General features: G+C 53.4%; 1 protein-coding gene across 1 annotated transcript; it reads right to left on the bottom strand.

Moving 5' to 3' along the window:
- Positions 1–4,654: 4,654 nt before the first annotated feature.
- Positions 4,655–18,653, bottom strand: CDCP2 (CUB domain containing protein 2). Its single transcript, XM_045997331.1, has 6 exons — positions 18,568–18,653; positions 14,852–15,199; positions 12,036–12,371; positions 10,767–11,120; positions 7,680–7,858; positions 4,655–4,981 (listed from the first exon to the last, which is right to left on the bottom strand). Exons 1-6 carry the CDS (start codon positions 18,644–18,646, stop codon positions 4,655–4,657), a joined length of 1,623 nt encoding a protein of 540 aa, XP_045853287.1. The 5' UTR covers positions 18,647–18,653.
- Between the last annotated feature and the right edge of the window lie 1,220 nt (positions 18,654–19,873).

The following is a 19,873-nucleotide window of genomic DNA, read 5'->3' as shown; positions in this document are numbered from 1 at the left end:
AAATAAATAAAATCTTAAAAGAAAAAATAAGGTAATTCCTGGCTCTCGACACTAACCTTCACCTAATGGGACCTATTAGCTGTGATCTCAAGCAAACTATTTAACTTCTCAGTACCTCAGTTTCCTCATCAGTGAAATGGGACTCATACCCATACTCCTCTCACAGCAGTGTTACAAGGACTTACAGAAAATGCTTAGATTCTGAGAGTAACAAAGGATTCAGTATTATTGTCTAACACACAACTTGTTACAGCTACAAACGTGAGTGACAGTTGCGACCTGTTTCTACAGACTCTCCTCAACTGCTCTACCCTAAGATCTGGGCTCGGCAGCCAGATCTGTTGCCTGGGTTTGAATCCCACCTCGACTTCTTTCTTGGAGGGAATGAAAATCACTACTGTTTAGAGAATTAAATGAAAACAGAAATACAAAACCCTTTTGAACAACGCCTGGCAGAGAGTACATTGCGGCGAATGTTCTAGGTGTTGTCTCAATTGACAGATGAGAAAACCGAGATGTGGAGCTGTTAGGGAAAGCTGGTGGCAGAGCTGGAGCAGTGTCCGGGATCCTGGCAGGTACCGGGGAAGTGACTCTTGAAGGAGGCCCAGAGAATTGGTGGATTTGCAGACCAGCATCACCAGGCCAGGAGGTGAGAGAGACAGACGTGAACCCAGGGCTTGGCTCACTGTGCCAACGTGGTTTACTCCCAGACAGCATGCATGGTGCCCAGAGACCCAGAGCCCTTCTGCGTGGCGGCTGGTTTCCAAGAGAAGACATCGATGACAAAGTAGAGTATTTTCTTGACCTTGCTGGTCCAGTGGGTGTCTTCATTCTGAAGCCAAGGACACAGGGGGCTGCTTCCATTCTTGTTCTGAGAGAAGCTGCAGATGCCATCCAGGTGTTCTAAAAAGTAACTTCCCATCCCACCTTCCTACCTTCACCCCAACATACTTCCAAGCCCATCTCCCCAGCCTTCTTCCCATCCTTATCGTGATGTACTCCTCCGTGCCTCTTTGCATTAGCACATGCTGTTCCCTGTGCCTGGGATGCTATTCCCTCTCCTTTGCCTGATGTGTCTTTCTGGCAGCATGAGTCATCCCTCTAGGATCCTCTGGTGCTTACCCAAGCTGAGTCAGCAATTTAAAACTTGTCTTGTTCCCAAAAGTCTTTAAGAGGAAAACACGTGGGGCACCTGGGTGGCTCAGTCAGTTGAGCCACTCCCTTCAGCTCAGGTCATGATCCTGGAGTCCCAGGATTGAGTCCCACGTCGGGCTCCCTGTTCCTTGGGGAGTCTACTTCTCCCTCTTATCTTCCCCACTCTCATGCTGTCTCTCTCTCTCTCATTCTCTCTGTCCCTCAAATAAATAAATAAAATCTAAAAAAAAAAAAAGGAAAATACTGTTTATTTCTGTGCTGGTCCCTCTTTGCCCATCAAGATCTGCTGTCCATATTCTCCACCCTGCTCTGTGTCCTAGGAAGCTGACCACATAGACCGCGTCCTTCCGGGCTCAGCCTGAGGTGCGTCGGGGAAACTGGAGGGCAGGGGAAAAGCGAGGGGCCCCCTGGCTGGCGGTGTCCCTCCAGGGAGCATGTCTCCTGACCCTGAGATGCCCGGTTCCTCCCCGTGGCCAGTGAGCACCTGAGGGGGGGCCGTGTCTGTGCAGTGGCAGCGCAGAGCACACACTTGGGAAATGTCCTCGACTTGGACTGCCCCAGGAGACCATGATACCACAGATGTGGGACTCGGCGAATGGAGTCCTTGTGTCCCGGTTCCTTATGTGAGGAAACCGAGTCTGAGACAGGTGAAGCAACTTGCCCAAGATCACAGAGTCAAGGGAAGAGTGCAAATGAACCCAGGTCTGCCCAACCCACAGGCAAGAAGGCATTTTTCAAGGGCTTACTCATCCAGCAAGGATCTCCTCTTCAGTAAACTTGGTCCTACAGGGACAGGCTGGTGAGAGGACCCAAAGCTCCCAGCTGGGAGGGAGTCCCAAGGTCACATAGCCAGTGGGGGCGGTCCAAGTCCCCCACTTTCTGCAAAGGGGACACTGGTCGGTGAACAGGAAAGCTGTGCCATATCTGCCATGCATAGACACTTTTCTGGGGTTGGGCATGTTGGCTAATGGGTATCATTTCAGCCCTTTCATTTCTAATAGACACTGTACTGTCATAAAGACTGTCATTTCCCGCGGCTCAGGCAGGATAATCAACGTGTTGGCTGCCCAGAGGGCTGAGAGTGGCAGGATCTGGACACTCCGTGACGATAAGCCCCACTTCTCCCTGCCGTCCATTTCAGTCCTTTCCCAACCAGACATAGTCCTTGGGTTTTGAGAACCGGGCCTGGGGTCCCAAAAAGCCCCCCTTGGTTCACAGTCCCCAGCTCAGGGGAGAACAGCTTCCTCTCAGCCAAGCTTCAGCTTTTCATCACCTAATGACCTTGGGTAAAGCGTTTCCCTCCCCAAACCTCAGTTTCCTCATCTGTGAAATGGGGGCAATTCTGTCTGCCTCACCAGGAGGTTTAAGTGAGCGGATCTACAACCTAACTTGCCGCATGGTCGGCGCTTGCAGGAAGTCGCTATGACAGTGGAGGCATCGGAGGTGATAATGACGCTTGTCACATACAAAAAACAGAAACCGAGGCCAGAGAATGGAGTGGTCTCCCTAAGGTCACACAGCAAGTCAGGGGCAAAGTTGGGCTGAGAACTTGGCTTTCTAGGCCAGAACTTTTGTGTGAGCTCATAGGGCACAGGTAGTCACTGAGGTGTGTTGAATCCTTCTCAGGAGCTGGGCACGGTCATGCAGGATCTCATGTAGTACCCCTCCCCCAGAACTGATGGAGCAGGTGTTATTCACATCACCCCAACTTGCAGGCAAGAAGGCGGATGCCCTCAAAGAGGATTTGGTATGTGACAAGTCCTGTCCAAAGAAAATGAGACCCAGGTGGTTGGTAGGCTGGCAAAGTTAGCTTAGCATCTGGAGGAGTCTGAAAAGGAGAAGGTGGGTGGGAGAAAAAGAGGAAGGGGCCCCTCCTCTAGGGGCCTCTACCCCGACAGGCCAGGATGTCAGTCAAGATTCCCCTGCTGACACAATACCCTGTCAGACTTCCCTTGCTCATTGTGTTGCTATGTTCTCACAGCACGCTATGAACAGCGGTCCCATTTTGCAGATGGGTATATCGAGGCTTATGCAATCTAAGTCCCCTAAGTGCCTAGGTTCACATAATTAATAAGAAGAACGTGGACTTGAGCCACTTCTCCTAATGTCCAGACAACTTTTTTCCCCTTGCTTAATTCATTTTTTACTTTGTTCTGTTTTCTCTCTTGTTTTCTCTGCAAGTTACCAACTGTCTCCTCCCTCTCCCTGACACTACTACACCAGATGTAATTAAACATCCTGAAGGCAGGAATCTCATTTGACTTCTTCGCTGCTGTGTGCTTGGAGCCCATTACAACAGCGGGGACGAAGCTGGAAACAAGCAGATGTTGGCTGGGTTGTTGAAGGAACTGTAACTGGGCTACAATATGTTTAATTGATACCCATGGTCAGCAGGGTCCATGTGGAGATTTCTATTGATTGTGAGGGATTCATTATGCAAATATACAGGTGGGCAGGGGAAAGCAGTGTTATTGTAACTGCGTTTCTTTGTTTATTTTTCATTAACAAGTTTGTTCCACTTCTTGATCCGTAGAGCTCTGGGGACGGCTGGAACAATTTTCAGGAGGATGCCAGAGCCCCTCTCACAGGAAAGCTCCGGAAACCCAACCCCTGCCCCCCAACAGGGTAAACTTAGAGAAACACGGGGTTGCTGGAGTAGGTCTGAGTGAGGTCCAATGGCAGGAGAAGGCCCCTAGTCTCCAAAGAGAACTCATCTGAAGGGGAACATCAGGGGAGTCAAGGACCCCCATCGATGTAAGGAAAACACCAGCGTGAAAGAGACACCAGTCCTCCGCTTGCAGCCTCCCTGCGGTGCATAGTGTGGGCTTGCCTGTGTTTGACACAGGGATCCCACCCAGCAGCCTCGCTGCCCCCTCCCCAAACAGGATCCACTGGGGGGGCGCACTACCAGCCGCCAACAGCGACACCACCTGGAGGAGGCTGGGATGACCACATCAGCTCCCTTTCTGTTCCTGGAGTTTGGAGGCGGTTAGGGTCTGCTGGGGACCAAGTCCTCAAGGTTCCTGAGTCAGTTCCGGAGAGTGGAGGGCCCTGGACGGTTACTGAGCTTCCTGCCAATGAAGGCTTGCGAATAGCGGTGAGTTGGAAAAATAAGAGATGCCCTTATTTTTATCCCGAGTTGGTGAAGCTCTGTGTATTTATGGAAGGTCAGTTTTACCCTCTGTCTCCAGCTCTCCACATTGGCAAGTAACACACACCGGAGACTTCTTTCAATAGCAGACTATCTTTGAAATCGGTAACAATCACACACACACAACATGCCATAGTTTACAAGGTTCGGATCCATTCAGGCTCTTCTCTGAGCCTCATGCCAACTCTGTGAGGTAGAGGGCACATGGATCCTCCTTAGGAAAGTGAGACTCAGAGAGGGACGGTGACTTGCCAGTAGCCGCCAACAAGGCGATGACACCCGGCCCTGCCCCTGTTGTGGGACCCCAAGCTGCCCCCCAAGGAAGACTGCATGCAGCTCCCTGCCCATTCACAGCAGCATCAGGACCACGATGGCAATGACCATGAGGACTCCGGCTAGGATGCAAAGGCCCAGGAAGACAATGTCGCTGGTGTCTTGAGCCACCATGGCCACAGGGCCCTCCGGGGCCTCCACCTCATCCCTGGGGGGCGCTTCCTGAAGGTGCTCGGCTGTGGCAGCATAGGGCCCAAGCCAGTCGGAGCCAGAGAGCAGGTGGACAGAAGCCTCCTTGCGCCGTGGCTCACAGCGGACCTCATACTCATGGATGTCCTCCTGCCCACCAGCCGAGAAGTCGATGTACAGCACACTGACGATCACCGAGGTGTTGTTCCTCCTCTGTGGGGGTCAAGGGACAGTCACTCACACCTGAAGGGGCCAGGCCTGACCCTGTGCCTCTAGATAGTTGGGGATTCTAGGAGATTCTAGTGCCAAGGGAGAAAGAAGAACTCTAAGAGCCTGGGTTCTAGGCCCAGCTTGGCCACCGACTCCCTCCCCACTTGGAACCTCAATGTCCCCACCTGTAAAAGGGACACTATGGGGTGTCTGGAAGGATATCAAATCTGATGGGTCCACGCTTGCTCTGGCTTCAAGGAGACGGGGGTCTATGAAAGATAGTAACAGCAAAAACATCTGCCTCGTTCCAGGCTCTGTTTTAAGTATGTTATCTCATTTTGTTCTCACTATGACCCTCCCTTATTGGTACCATTAATATCCCCATTTCACAGATGAGGAAACTGAGGCCTGGAAGTTAAATCCCTTGTCTGAGGTCACATGACAAAGTGACAGGGAATGTGCGCTCACCTGGATCTTCCCAGCTCTTAGCTGCAGGGCCTCACTCGAACCAAAGACGGTAGAACCAAAGTGGGCTTTAAAGCATCTAGTTCAATCTCCCTTTTTGGCAATTTACTGATGTGACTACTGAGGCTCAACAAAGGCAGTACTTTGCCCAGAGCTGGGTCCTGAAGCCAAGTTTCCTGCCTCCTGGTCGGAAGCTCTATCCCTTGGCTATAGGACCTTCCTCCTGGAATCCTTCCCCCCAATGACGCCTGCAGCCATGGTGTGTCCCTCCTGTTGAGTCCCTGGCCATCCCAGTGGTACCACCCATGGTTAGGAAGAGCCATCGAGGAGTGAAATGAGGGGTACACATCCCAGTGGCCTTCCCTACCCCTGCAGATGAGGGAGGCAGGAATCAAGTTGCTAAGAAGACCATGGGGTGTTCGGGCCAGGATCCGAGGGACAGCATTGTGATGGGCAGTCTGGTGGGGTCCAGGGAAGGGGGCTATACTGGGCTACTCTCCCCACCCACCCCATGTCCACAGCAGCTGTTACACCCCTCAGGCTACCTGGCCTCCCACATCCAGTGGTGGCACTTCTGAGATGAAGCTTCTAGACAAGTTAAGTTGTCTCACATGGAGCGGGCAGGCAGGAGCAGTAGGAACCTGGCGTTCCTAGACACTGGGCCACCCCTCTGAGTTACAAAGGGGTTTCCAAAATGCTCTGATTCCACATCCACAAAGGAGGCTTCTGCATCTGTGCCCTCAACCTGTCTGTCCCTACACCCTCTAAGGAGGACCGGTGTCCTGGATTTTTGTGGTATAGAACTGGGACACTGGGCGAAGGAAGACGGGGCCTGTGAGTGGAAGGGGACCCAGTAAAGTCAGTCCACGTGATAAAGAAAGGAGGAAAAAAAAATCACATAAAGTGGAAATTTTAGGGGGTTTTGGTGTGCGAGAGACTTGAAGGGGAAAAGCCAGTCACACAAGATGCACTGTTACGGTTACGAAATCCAGTCTCCAGTGTTTTTTAAGAGATGCACAGGAAGGTTGGCATTGCCTTGGGCTGTTCGAGCTGTGCCTCTTTGAGAGCAGCTCGGGGCAGAGACGGGTCTTCGTGCATCTAGGACATACAAAGGCGACACTAGGAATCCAGGAGTCTAAGGTGCTTGGCCTTTATGTTTCTATGGTATTAGCCCCAAGATTCTGTGATTCTGTGGCTCCAAGTTACGGTGGTGGTTCCAGCCTCGGAGCCTCTGAGTGTCCGTCATACTTCCTGGTTCTCTGCTTCATGGTTCCCTGCCTCTGGGATTCTCTGTCCTCGTCATTTCATGACTCTGTGGAGTGTCCACAGAAAACTCCTGGGGGATTTAGGGCACGGAGTCAGGGTGAGGGGAGATCTTCTTGGTGGCCAAGACTGCCCCCACTTCTCTCTTCAGGTCAAAAGGACAGAGGTTGCCGGAGGCTGGGGGAGTGGACCGGTGGGCTGGAGGGGACATCTGGCTAATGTGGGGGGCAGGGTGGTACAGTTTGCTGGAAAGCTCATGGTTTCTGCCAAGTTAGTCTGGCACATCCCCGGATACCAAGGTGTGTGCGGGGGCGGGGGGGGCTCTCCATGGAAGCGGGGCATCTCTCCTTTCCCCTTTCACTCGTCCCTAAGAATGCAGACATCTGAGATACTTGGGCCACAGCCCAGGGACTCTGAGGGCCCCAGATCTGGGGTCAAGGCCTTGAAAATATACGGAGAGTGGAAAAAATTCATCTATAAGCCATGCTGCCTTTGGAGGGAAGTGGATCCTGTTACGTGAAAGGCCCTTTTGTTCTGTGGAGCACAGGGGCCATTTGGATCACAGGCTGGGGAAGGGGCAGCTGGAGGCAGCTTTTGGATCACAGGCTGGGGAAGGGGCAGCTGGAGGCAGCTGGGCTCCAGCAGCTCTGAGTCTTGAAGGGGTGAGGCCTGGGTGATGGGGAGTTCCTGGGAGAAGGGAAGGAACATCAGGAAGGCTTCCAGGGATGGTCAGGGTCTGGGCCTTGCAGGAGGAGTCTTCAATAGGGTTGTCGCTGGGTTACACAGCAGGGCTCCCTTCTCTGTCTCCTGTCTGAGTTCTTTGTCGTGTCTACACTGATCCAGTTTGGTGGTGTGGTCACTGAGCCAGGAAGAGAAGCTGAATTCTCAGGAATGGCAGGTGCTTCTCAGCAGGGGTCAGACCCACTCCCTCCTGCCTGCCCTCCCCACCGCACCCCCCACCCCCAACCCCTACCTGAGACTCAGTGCCGCAGGTGTCAAAGCGGGCCTGGATCCGGAAGGTGCCGCCGACTTCCTGGGCGGCACAGTTGCGGCTGCCCAGGTAGACCTTGGTCCGCTCCAGGGGCGCCAGCGCCTGTGCGGAGATCAGGATCTGGAAGTCCGTGCGGGAGCAGCTCACGTTCATGGGCACGACTGGGGATGGAGGGAAGGAGCCACTGGAGGCCTTAGGGGCAGGAAGTCGGCCCCCACCGCCCTGAGACCCCATCTAAGGGGTGGTGTGTGGGAAAACCGGGGCCCAGAGTCGGGAGACATCTATGCAGCCCAATGGGGATGTTTCATGTGTGTTACTCCATTTCACTCCATCAGACAAGGAGCTCCCCATGGCAGGCACCTGGCCTTCTGGTGTCCTCACAGCCCGGCACCGAACTTGGCAGGTGCTGCAAATTCTGTGTGAATGAGTGAGTGAGCGAGTGAGTGAGTGAGTGAGTAAGTGAGTGAATGAATGAATGAATATTCTTAATCATAAGAAGAGCTACGATGTGCTGATCTCCTTACCATGTGCCAAGCAATTCATTCAACGATTTAACAAATATTTCTTGATGGCCTACTACGTGCAGGACACTATTCTAAGCACCACAGAGAAAGAAATGGGGAAAAAAACCCAACCCCAATAGCCAAAACTTCCTGCCTTCTTGGAGCTGACATTCTAGTTGGGCAAGGGGGCAATATGTACGTAAAATGAAAGAAGTGTCAGAGCGGGCTGAAGGAAAATCAAGCAGAGAAGCAGGACAGGGAAAGGCAGAGTATGTATGGCGGTGGGGCAGAATGGCAGCTTTGCAAATGGCGGAGAAGGAAGCCCCACTCTCTCCCCACAATGACCCCATGCGGTGGACACAACGAAACCCAATTTACACTTCTAGAAACTGAAGCTCTGAGAGGTGAAGTTGTGTGCAGGGGTTGAGCCGGGATTTTATCGCTGATCCCCCCATCTTCTCTGGGGGGCCCCTGCAGCCCTCCAGGGCCAGACAGTGCAGCTTTTGTGTCCGGGTATATTGGAGTATGCGTGTGTGTATGGTGCGGGGGGCAGTGCGGGCTGCGGGGGGGGAGTGGAGGGGAAAGGAGGGGCGGCCAGTGGGCAGGCAAGGGAAGAGTGGGCAGGCAGAGCCCCGGAACTCTTAGACCCTCTCCAGGAAATGCCTCAGACATATTTCAGCCTCTGGTGTCTGGGCAGTTAGCGATTTATGGGCCCGCTGTCTCCCACAATGATCTTGGCAGTGCTGAACGGCGCAGCACCCTGATTGATGCTGAGGTTGTCCACTAGCCGGGAGGCCACTGGCAGCCTGGGCCACCTCTGGAGACTCGCCCAGCACGAGTGCCCCTGTCCGGCTCTGGGGTACCACAGGAATCTGGGCAGGGGGGTGGGGCGGGTGGGAGTGGGGGCTCCTGCCCCTGGAACAGAGTCGGGTTCAGAGCTGCCCCACCCTCGGGCTCTGTAGGCTCTAGAAGGAGAAGGGGCTTGTCCAAGATCCCACATTGCTGGGAGAGGGAGGACCCAGGCCTGGAAATATGACTATCAGAACCAAAGGGGACCTTAAAGGTCCTTCACCCAGTCTCCTCATTTTACAGGTGGGATAACTGAGACCCGCAGAGAAGAAAAACCACCTGGCGGCTAGCTGTGACAGACTCAGTGTCCCCGGCTCTCTGGAGTGAAACCCTAGGAGGGGTCGCTCTCCCAAGGGACAGCTCTCCTCCCCTAGGTTATGGACTGAGCCACTTGGGGCCCTGGAGGATGGGTCTGACCAGCCCACTAGCTCGCTGGGGCGCAGCCCTGTCCTTCCCCATGACCACTTGTGTAGGGGCTAAGGACAGAGGGAAGATGTTTGAAAGCAGACCAGGCTTTAGATGCCTGCGTGAGGGAGAGAAATCCACCCTCAGCAAGGATGTCCCCTGTTCCCTCTTTTCATCTGAATGATCGCCTGCAGAGGGCTTTAATCGACCCCTTGCAAGGAGGAGGCCACTGGATGGTCGGTAATAGCAGCATTTGGATGTGGCCCTGGTCTGTCTGAGCTAAACCCTGGCTCCCTCCCCCTGGGCCCTGCTGGGCCACAAAGAAGGCAGGCAGGGGTTCTAGTCTTAGCTGTCCCCACCCCGCCACCCCCGGCCCATGGGACTACAGTGAAGTGTTTCCTCTCTTTGCACCTCCCTTTCCATAGCAAGCACAATAAGAAGCTTTCGCCTCCTCAGGTAGAGAGTAAAATGGGTCCAGAGCAGGGGTTTTTCTGGGCCCATGGGCTAGGGAAGCGTGGCGGGAAGAGGGGAGAGATGGGGAAGGCTGCTGGCAGGCAAATCTAACAGGCACTACAGAAGCTGGAAAAACCCAGTGCCAAAGTCCTCAGCTGCCTCTGCAGCTGAGCATGACACCTGACCAAATTCAAATATCAAGACCAAAAATTCTTTTAAGGACTTCTGAGAATGCCTTCATTTTCCTGATGATGGGACATTTGTAGCTGGCATCTCATCTATGGTCTTCCAGCCTCGAATATGGACATGATGTCTGGAGTTGTGGCAGCCATCTTGCAGTCATGAGGTCAAGAGAATCCCAGAGAAACCAGCTGAGACCCTGTTAAGTCCCTAACCCAACAAAGCAGCTCCCTAGCTCCAGACTTCTTGTTATGTGAGGAAAACAAAAGCCATGTCTAAGCCACTGCCAGTCAGGATTTATGACCGATACAAGCAAAGCCTGTCCACATCTCCATGGTTATACCAACTGTTTATCATAAGGAATATGGCCATATTTTGTGTACTAACCCTGGATACACAGGACAAACCATGCATGAGAGATGCCAGGGGCCCAAGGGGGAAGGAGAGAGAAGGGGGTACTTAGGGCACGTGGAGTTGGAAGCTGGAAAGGCATGGCTCTGTGTGGTGGAAATAAGCAAGGGCCACATCGGTGAGTTCTCAGGGGTCCCAGGGCAGCAGTCAGTGATGCTGTAGCCTCCCGAGAAGAGATTGGTAGGATGGAGGGAGGAAGCTGTGAAGGACCCCAGACTTGGCCCCCATCACTGCCATTAGCACACCAACACCCTCCCCCGCAGCTGACCTCCAATGTAGGCCACGGAGAAGCCCCTTCGGGTGGTACTGCGGTCTGTGTGCAGCAGAAGCAAGAGCTGGTTGTGGCCCGAGGTGACTGGTGCTGGCAGGTGGTGGCCACACCAATTCCCCAGCAGGGGGGCCTCCTCGCTGGCCCCATCAAAGGCCGCCAGATGGTCGAAGTCACAGGTCCTGGTCAGGCTGTTGGGACCCTCTAGGTCCAGGTCCAGGAAGAACAGCCTGACCCGGTAGCCCGGAGGCAGGCGGATGGTCCAGTGGCAGTGGATGTTGTTAGGGTAGGCGCTGGGGTACTGGGGACTGGAGAAGTTGCCCCGCATGGCTGTGTACACCTCCTGGCATTCTCCTGGGTTGGGGAGAGTGGGACAGAAGGGATAACAATGAGAAAGGTGGAGACTGTCACCCTCTTGGGCAGTGGGCTCCATAAAGGTCCTAAATCCAGCCTGGTGGGTGGTGGGCACCATGGTTGGCCAACCAGCCAATTGATCCCAAAGCCTGCTTTAAACGGAAACTAGCTGAAGGCCAGGACTCTCATTCCAATTGGCAGTCCACTTCACAAGGACTGGTCCTGGTAGGAATCAATCGCCAGACCTAATACTTGTCCTTGGAGTTGAGTCCAAACTTGGACTTGACAGACAGGTGGCTCATGACATGACCTTGTTCATTTTCTCACTGCCCTACATCCAGCCCTACCTTCTAGCTTTCCCAAACAAAGCCTAGCATCCGAGCCTTACTAAACCCTCTTTGTCCTTCCTGCCTTCAGGTATGCTGATATCTCTGCCCAGAATACCCTTCCCTTCCTTCTGCCTCCGGCTAACTCCTTCAAAGCACTACTCAATTGTCTCCTCCTCCAGGAAGTCATCCGTGATTCTTACTGTTAACACAGATCACAGTGGGTTGTCATCGTCTATTTCCTTCTCCATCTCCTCCACTGTCTAGTTCATTTCACTGTCAAGGGTTCATTCATTCATTTGTAGAAACATTGAATCCCTTTTATGGGGCAGGTACAGAGACAAACCCACAGGAGCTCATAGGGCAGATCAACCGTGCCAACCACAAACATAAATGATAAATGTTAGATTAACACTGCGAAAACAAAAACAAAAACAAACAACCTCCAGAAGGAGTTGAAAGATTGGACTAATTCTGAGCCATTCGGGAAGACTTCACAGAGGAGGTGACATGCTTCTACCTTGGCACTGGCTGGGCAGGGACACACACAACATGCAGAGACTCGAGGTACGGCCCCAGCCCCTTCTACCTGAGAAGTAGTAGGCCTTGAAGCCCCGGCCTCCAATGTTAAAGTCAGACTTGAAGATCACCTGCAGCTCGTGGCCCAGTGACATGAGAGTGGGGGGCCGCGTGCTGCCACAGTAGTGATGCCCGTGGGCGGGGCCAGGTCCCCCAAGCACGGCCACGTAGTCATAGGTGCACTCCTCATTGCCTTCCACCTGGAAGTCCATAAACACCAGCTTGACGGTGGAGGGGCCGGAGGCCCGGATCACCCAGTGGCACTCCACGTTGTTGGGGTAGTTGTCCGGGTACTCGGGGCTGGTGAGGATCCCTGAAAGGCCCGTCAGGACGCCACCACACACATCTGCAAAGAAGTCCTCTTGAGCTGATCTTTCTTCCTCCCCGTGGCCCCCCAAACCCCTCCCTTGGGAGCTGGATATCCCCCAACCTGCCTCCCCCATGGGTATTCCATGGGAACCTTGTCACCATCACTGAGCGCTTGCTAAGGGGCAGGCACAGACCTGGCACTTGGCAATGACACAGTCTTTTGACACCAACACCATCACCCTAGGGGAATGCGCAGTGGTTCTCCCCGTTTTACGGTTGTGACGATGGAGGCGCGGAGGAGGTAAGTAACTTACCTGGGGGAGTCTGGGTTCACCCAGACCGGCCCTGAGACAAGAGTGTGAGCACAAGGACTCTATGTGGGAGATAGAAGGGCCAGTAAAGGGCATTGTCAAGCCAGCTGCTGAGCCCTGTTGGGGAACCCTGGGAATGGCGTCAGGCGCCCACTCAGAGTTATGTGACCTGAGAGAAAGGGCGCTGGGGCATTCATGCCCCAGCTCCCGAGAGTCCAGGCTGAGGGCTGTGAAGGCAGGAGGTAATCTGCTGAGATTTCAGAAGAAGCCTTCACATAGAGACGCGGAGGTTGGCAGGAGCCACTGAAGTGATGTGGCCCAGGAACCTGGGCGGGGCCTTGATGGCAGGCACCTCCTCCCCGCCACCAGCTGGTAACAGGGACGGCAGGACCTGCCTGGCTGCAGAGCCTGGGCACTTGACCTTGTGGTTTTCACTGTCCCCTCCTACCAGGCCCGTTGCGCACAGAGTTCAGGAATGTTCCCAAAGCTCCCTAACAGAGGAAACGGAGGCTTGCAGAGAGGATCTGGTGAAGTGGAGATGGGCTTGAAGTCTGAAGACAGGTGTCCGTCCTCAGCTCTGTCCTCTATAATGGGTGCGACCCTGGGCAAGTGACAGCTTCCCTGAGCTGCGTGGGAGTACGAGAGGTCAGAAGACCTGCCCAGCCTGAACCAGCAGGCACAGGCTCGTGCAGAGTCTCTGAGGCTGATGAAAGAGAGCCTTCTGGAGCCCAGCACTGCCCATCCAGCCAGGAGGTGGGTGGTGATGAATGTCCCCACCAGCTGGAGGCTGGGGAGGTAGTTGGGGGGGAGCAACCTGGTTTCCCAAGATTTCAGAATCTCGCCCCAAGGCTTGGCTTTGTGCAGCCCGCGTTGCTCTGGGTGGGGCAGCTAACACTTCTGTCCTGGTGTTCCCACTCTCAGCTGTGTCACCTTGGGAAGGCACACCCCCTCTCTGCTCTTCATTGTTTGTGAAATGAGACAGCAGGTTTTGACAGTCTGTGAGATCATTTTCCATGTAACACCCTTAGCAGAAGCTTTCGAGCTGTGTTCTGGAGCTTTGCAGCCGCCCCCCGGGACATCTATCTGCCTGCATGTGAGGCAAATTTCACTCCTATGCTATCTTCAAGCTCTTTTTAATGCTCTGGACGATAGCATCCACAGTCACAGGTTATATGCAAAAATTTCACTTATTGGAGGCCATCGTATTGACTTCTGTTTTCAGTGATTGGCTTCTAATAAGCAAGTGTTAAAAATGTGAACTTACAAAATACAATAAATGCATACCAAGAAAATACTCCCTTTACCTCTTTTCTATATAAGGGATTAACGTAAGCTTCCATTTGGTCTAATGGTACTTCTGTTTTTAAAAATTTGGAAAACACTGCTTACGGTATTATAACTTTGATACCCTAACATTTTAAAAACTGAAGAGTCCAAAACTCCAAAACCATATTGAGATCGGTCTGTGATTCTTGTGTTTTAGTTTTGTGCCTCTAAAGCCAGCTCAGGGAGGGGTGTCCCACTGGAGCCTCCCTATTGTTGTTTGTGGAACCCTGTGCCCCAGGAGCATCTGCGGGTGTCTGGCTTGAGCTGACATGAGTAAGGCCTTGGGAGAAGGGAAGAGGTTTGAGTGTATGCAGAGAGGCTAGGAGACAGGAGGAAAGGGGAGGAGAGCAAAGCCTCTGCTCCCCTCACTAAACCAAGGGGTGAGTTTCCAGGCTGAGGGAGGGAGGGGCAGGGCTCCGCAAGGTAAGGGGCATTAGGTAAGGCTTGGGGAGGGAGAGTGTCACCAGCTCCACACAGATGGCCCTCGTGCAACTTCTACTCCAGAGGACTGGGGGGAGGTGCAGGGGTGCGGTGGAGGGGGGCGGTCCCTGTGCCTGTAAGTGACAGGGCACTGCAGAGGGACGGGCAGCAGGGGCAGCATGGTGTCCTCCCCTTCACCCTGATGCCATGCATGGGATAAAAAGGATGGTGGCAAGCCCAAGAGGCCTTGCCTTGGGTACAGTGAGACCCTCCCAGTGTTCCCAGGACTGCTACCGTGAAGGTGGGGACCCACAACCCCCCTGACCGCCGCTGGAAGCTGTCCCGACCCCCGAGCTGCTGCAGCAGGGTCACCCAGGCTCGGGAGCAGCCAGCAAGCCCTGCCTCAGCCCATGGCTCTCTTCCCCATTCCCCCGATCCCCACAGGGCCCCCCCTCCTCGCCTTTCTGGTAGCCGGCAGAAAAGCCACGGCTGGCCACGTGCTTGTCTGAGTGGAAGATGACAGACATGACATGCCAGGAAGAGGTGAAGGGTGGTGGGGGCACCTGGCCGCAGAACCTCCCCAGCAGGCTGCCGTTGTCCCCCGAGGCCCCGTTGTACACCTCCAGGTAGTCGAAGCCACAGGAGTCATGGTACTCCAGGTCGAAGGCATGGAAGGTGAGTAACACCGAGGACCCCTCGGCCACCACGATCAGCCAGCTGCACTCTGTGTTGTAGGGGTAGAGCCTGGGGAAGTTGGGGCTGGAGAAGTTTCCGGAAGGTGCTGAGAGCACACCCCCACATTTGACACCTGGAGAAGAGGGAAGAATGGCTCGGTCAGCACTGGGGCCCTGGGTGGTGGACCCGGCCACAAAGCTGGGTCTTTGGGATGTGGTGAGGGAGCATGAGGCCGTGACCTAAATCAATTCATGGATGCGTACGTTTGCTCATTCATCTGCTGAATCCTCAAATACTGATCAAGCACACTTTTATTCATTCAACAAATACCGGCTGAGGGCGAGGCACTGTTCTAGGTGCTGGGGTTTCGGCAGGGACAGAACAGACAAAAGATTCCTTCGTGGAATCCCCTGTGGGCTTCTGATGGGAGCACAGATGATACACACAGCGAGTAAAACAGAGCGTCGTGAAGAGTGATTAGTGCGACGGGGAAAAACAAAGCAGGGAGAGGAGATGGAAACGTCCGGGCGGACCTATAATTTTAGATGCAACAGTACTACATGCCGGATCCTAGGCGTGTGCCGTGGGGAATTTGAAAATTGCAAATGCTAATACCCCCACCCTTGGTGAAGAGGAGCAGGCCTGTTTCACTGTAGTCACGAGTACATTCTTATATGCACGTGTTTGCTTATATTTAAAAAAAGAGGGACGCCAAAGTGGCTCAGTGGGTTAAGCCTCTGCCTTCAGCTCAGGTCATGATCCCAGGGTCCTGGGATCAAGGCCCGCATCGGGCTCCCTGATCAATAGAGAGCCTGCTTCTCCCACTCCCTTTCCCCCTGCTTGTGATCTCTCTCTCTCTCTGTCAAACAAATAAATAAAATCTTTTTTTTTTTTAAAGAAAACAATGGTAGGAAACAAATAAAAATGATTTTCTGCTAAGGGAAGGAGTAAACACATGGGAGGGAAACAGGCATGAAGCTAGACGTCTTTCAAAGCGACTTGTTTTATAATTTTGACTTTATAATCATAAATTACTTTTAGTACAATTTTTAAATGAGCGAAAATCCATTTTTAAATAACCCCTAAAAAAATCCCAAACTGAAACGAAAGAACTTAACTACATATCAGGTTGGAAACACATTCACATAGGGGAAAATGATCTCAAATGACTTGGAAATATACTTTTTGGACTGTCCCTTCCTCGTGGGATATGTCCCTGGGACAGAACGCAGCACAAAGAAATCTGAAACTTGACTCAGGAGACTTACTGTTTGTAGTAACAGTCAGAACTGCTCTCTTACAGTATTTTATAAATTGGAATAAAGCACGTCTGTTAATGTCAATAGAAGCTAAGATGTTCCACGTAAGAGGAGAGCAATACAACCATAAAATTAAAAAATTAAATAGAATGTTTGTGATCTTCAGTGTGTATTAAAGACAGTATGAATTTAAGATTTATTTTTATTTAAAAAAATTAATTTCCGGGGCACCTGAGTGGCTCAGTGGGTTAAAGCCTCTGCCTTGGGCTCAGGTCATGATCTCAGGGTCCTGGGATTGAGCCCCACATTGGGCTCTTTGCTCAGCAGGGAGCCTGTTTCCTCCTCTCTCTCTGCCTGCCTCTCAGCCTACTTGTGATCTCTGTCTGTCAAATAAATAAATAAAATCTTTAAAAAAAAATTAATTTCCTAGCTCTGCTCACTGAAAAGGCCAAAAAGCATGTACTGGGCCTGGGCTGACTCAGCACGCACCCCCCCGCCGGCGGTGGGAAGCTCACTGTGGAATGGGGGCAGCTGTCAGCAATGCTGTAGGGGGCCTGAGGGAAGGGGGGCTAATCTTGCTGGGCCAGCACTGTTAGGGGAGGAACAGGATTCACAGGGAAGGTGATGTTTGAGTTTGACCAGGAAGGACAAGAAGGTCGTTAGTTGGGGACAATTTGGAGGGAGGAAATGGTGCAAACTCAGTCATCTAGCCCCCCCAAGCCTCAGTCATGCATCTGGGAAATGGGGTGGCTGTGAGCACCGATGAGACAGAGCTACTCCCTCAATGGCCGCAGACGTACACTCAGCTCAGTCCTGACCAGGCTCCAGGCCTGACCCCTGTGGCGGGCCGGGCAGAAACCCTGCCTGATTCGTGCTTTTACAGCAAGAGGACAGAGAGACAGCCTGTCCAGTGTCTGTCCTTGTCCTGCCCCCAGCCCTGCCCATGGGACAGGAAAAGCCCTGGGAGTGTTGGAGCAGAATTCCTGTGGCCAAGGAGGCCCCAGGTGCTGGCACAAGGGGAGGCCTTATTCCCCGGGACTCAGACGCTCTGAACCCCAGGGTCACCCTGGGGCTGCTATAGCCCCAGAGGCTGGAAAATAGGAACAGCTAGCTTCTCCCGCTACAGGAAGGAGAGAGACGCCTGGGTACCCAGCCCACCTCTGCCACCAATGAAATGACTGGCCCGTTCTCTTTCCTCCTCCTCCTCCTCTTTAAAGATTTTATTTATTTATTTGACAGAGAGAGAGAGATCACAAGTAGGCAAAGAGGCAAGCAGGGTGGGGGCGGAGGGGGAAGTAGGCTCCCTGCTAAGCAGAGAGCTCAATGAGGGGCTCGATCCCAGGACTCTGGGATCATGACCTAAGCCGAAGGCAGAGGCTTAACCCACTGAGCCACCCAGGCACCCCTTCCCTTTCCTTCTTTAAGCCCCACTTGAGCCTGTAGGAAAACCAGGTACTGAGGGCTGCTTGCCCAGCACCCCCAACATGCACAGCCCTTGAAGACCAGTGAAATTATACTGTTCACAGATAGGCACACGACACAACAGGGCTGGAGCAGCACAAGGCGACCCGGGGCCAGGGTCAGGCACAGAGTTTTGGGAGCTCCCAGGTGGGAGCCTCTGAGGCTGATGGAAGGATGTGGAAGGCTTCCTGGAGGAGGTGGTATTTGACCTGAGTTTGATAGGTGAGTCCCATGTTCTCAGAAGGCAAAAGAAAACAGGGACCTTCCAGACAGAGGGTGAAGCATTTACAGAAGGGGTATGATCCTCTGCCAGAGCACAGGGTGCCCAAGGGACACAGGGGACCGAGGCTAGATGTCTTATAGAGATTGGGGTCAAACATGGGAGATGCCTAATGCCATCACGAGGAACTCTGATTTCACCTGGCTCGCGGTGAGGAAGTGCAATAAACCTTCCACTATTCTCAGAGCCATTCCCTTAGCCCTTGGTAACTATGCCTCCTTGGACAGGTTACTTAACCTCTCTCTGCCTCAGTTTTTTCATCTGTAAAATGGAGGACTCATGCCCACCTTGAGGTTTGTGGTGAAGATTAAATGCAATTATATTTACAGGTACTCTGCAAATACTGTCTTTCACCGTCTCAGAAGCAAAGACATCCTCAACTCAGTCAACTCCCCGCAGAAAGGCCTCCTGCTTTCTGGCCTCCTACATGGAAACCTCCTGAGACCCTGGCAGCCACCCTCCAACCCCTTACAGAGCCTGCCTGTCCTCGTGAGCACCTACCTTTCATGGCATGGGCCCTGGGGCTTGGGCCCAGCAGCGCCACCGCCAGCAGGAGACAGGACCCCAGCTCTGCCAGCATCTCCTCACTGGGGGACCCCTGCAGGTCTGCCGAGCTTGGGGCAGTCCAGGATCTGAGGGTCTGGAGCAGGGGAAAGAGAGGTGAGTCTGAGAGGGCCTCCAAGTTAATGGTGGCCTGAATAATTCATTGGCCCCTCGAATTAGTAAGCTGATCCCCAGGTGCTCCCTTCATTCCACCCTAAGGTGACGGATCTGGTGTCACTGTCTTGACACATTCTGAGATCTGCATTGGCCGCACTGTATTGGGAAGGGAAACATCTCAGGGCGGGAAGGGAATTTGATAGTGGAGGAAGGGCGTGAGTTTTGGGGCTGGGCAGATCTGGAAACCACCCTAAGTTGGCCTCTAGGCCGCCGAGTGGCCTTGAACAAGTCATCTAGCTCCTCTGGGTCTCAGTCTTACTCATCTGTCCAGTGGGGCCATTCAGCCCTGCCTGTAGGAAATGGAAGACTGTGACTTGTGCTGCAGCCCAATGGCTGTCCCATCCCCATCCAGGGGGGAACTGAAGGGACCTTCTAATTAGTGGGACAAGAGGGAGAGGCATCTTTCAGACATGCTTAGATTAGCTCAGAGAGAGAGTGAAGGAGGCTGGAGTGGGCAGCTGATGAGGGAAACGATTATTTTCATGGAAGAAAGCAGCCAGAGTAACAGAATGGGAAAATTGTATTGTGCATCTCCTACAGCAGATTGGGGCCACAGTGTAAATTCCACAGGAATATTAGCTATTACCTCCTTGACGGGCCCACAAACCTTGCCTAAGCATCACCCTGTGCCAGGCTGGGTGCCAGGAGTGGGGCCGCAGGAACGCCTTCAAGGGCTCTGCGTCCCACAGGAAACAGGATCTAGTTCCCCCAGGAGATGTATTTGGTTCTGTTCGGCCCAGAGCTCGTTCCTCAGATCCTTCTCTGTGAAGAGACTGCACAGGGCATCTGAGGGAAACATGGCACCTTCCTGCCTCCCGAGGAGCCTGGGCTTGGTTGGGCTGACAAGGCCTGATTCCTGTCCCTGCTACTCCTGCCGGGCTGGGACAGCCTGGGAAAGTGGCCCACCCTCTCTGAGGCCTCGGCTCCTGAGCACGAAGAGGAGGAAGCTAGTCGCTTGTGGTCTGCTGCGAGGATGAGACGAGACGGCGCATGGGAAGTCTTAGCCGGTGCCTGGCTCCGTGCTTGGGAGCAAGCACGATTTTTATTTATCTCAGAGGAACTCAGAAGGCCAGACCACTTGTTGCTT

Source organism: Meles meles, chromosome 1 (genome assembly GCF_922984935.1).
Source record: "Meles meles chromosome 1, mMelMel3.1 paternal haplotype, whole genome shotgun sequence".
NCBI lineage: Eukaryota > Metazoa > Chordata > Mammalia > Carnivora > Mustelidae > Meles > Meles meles.
This window is presented reverse-complemented; position numbering and strand designations above follow the sequence as displayed.

What these genes read in the sequence shown, in the direction of transcription:
- CDCP2 (XM_045997331.1), bottom strand. Translation starts at nt 18,646, where the DNA reads ATGCTGGCAGAGCTGGGGTCCTGTCTCCTGCTGGCGGTGGCGCTGCTG. An exon ending in CAGGGCCCATGCCATGAAAG is followed by an intron (nt 15,200 to 18,567) that starts GTAGGTGCTCAC and finishes CCTCTTCTCCAG; the next exon opens with GTGTCAAATGTGGGGGTGTG. An exon ending in CTCCGTGGCCTACATTGGAG is followed by an intron (nt 7,859 to 10,766) that starts GTCAGCTGCGGG and finishes CTCCATCCCCAG; the next exon opens with TCGTGCCCATGAACGTGAGC.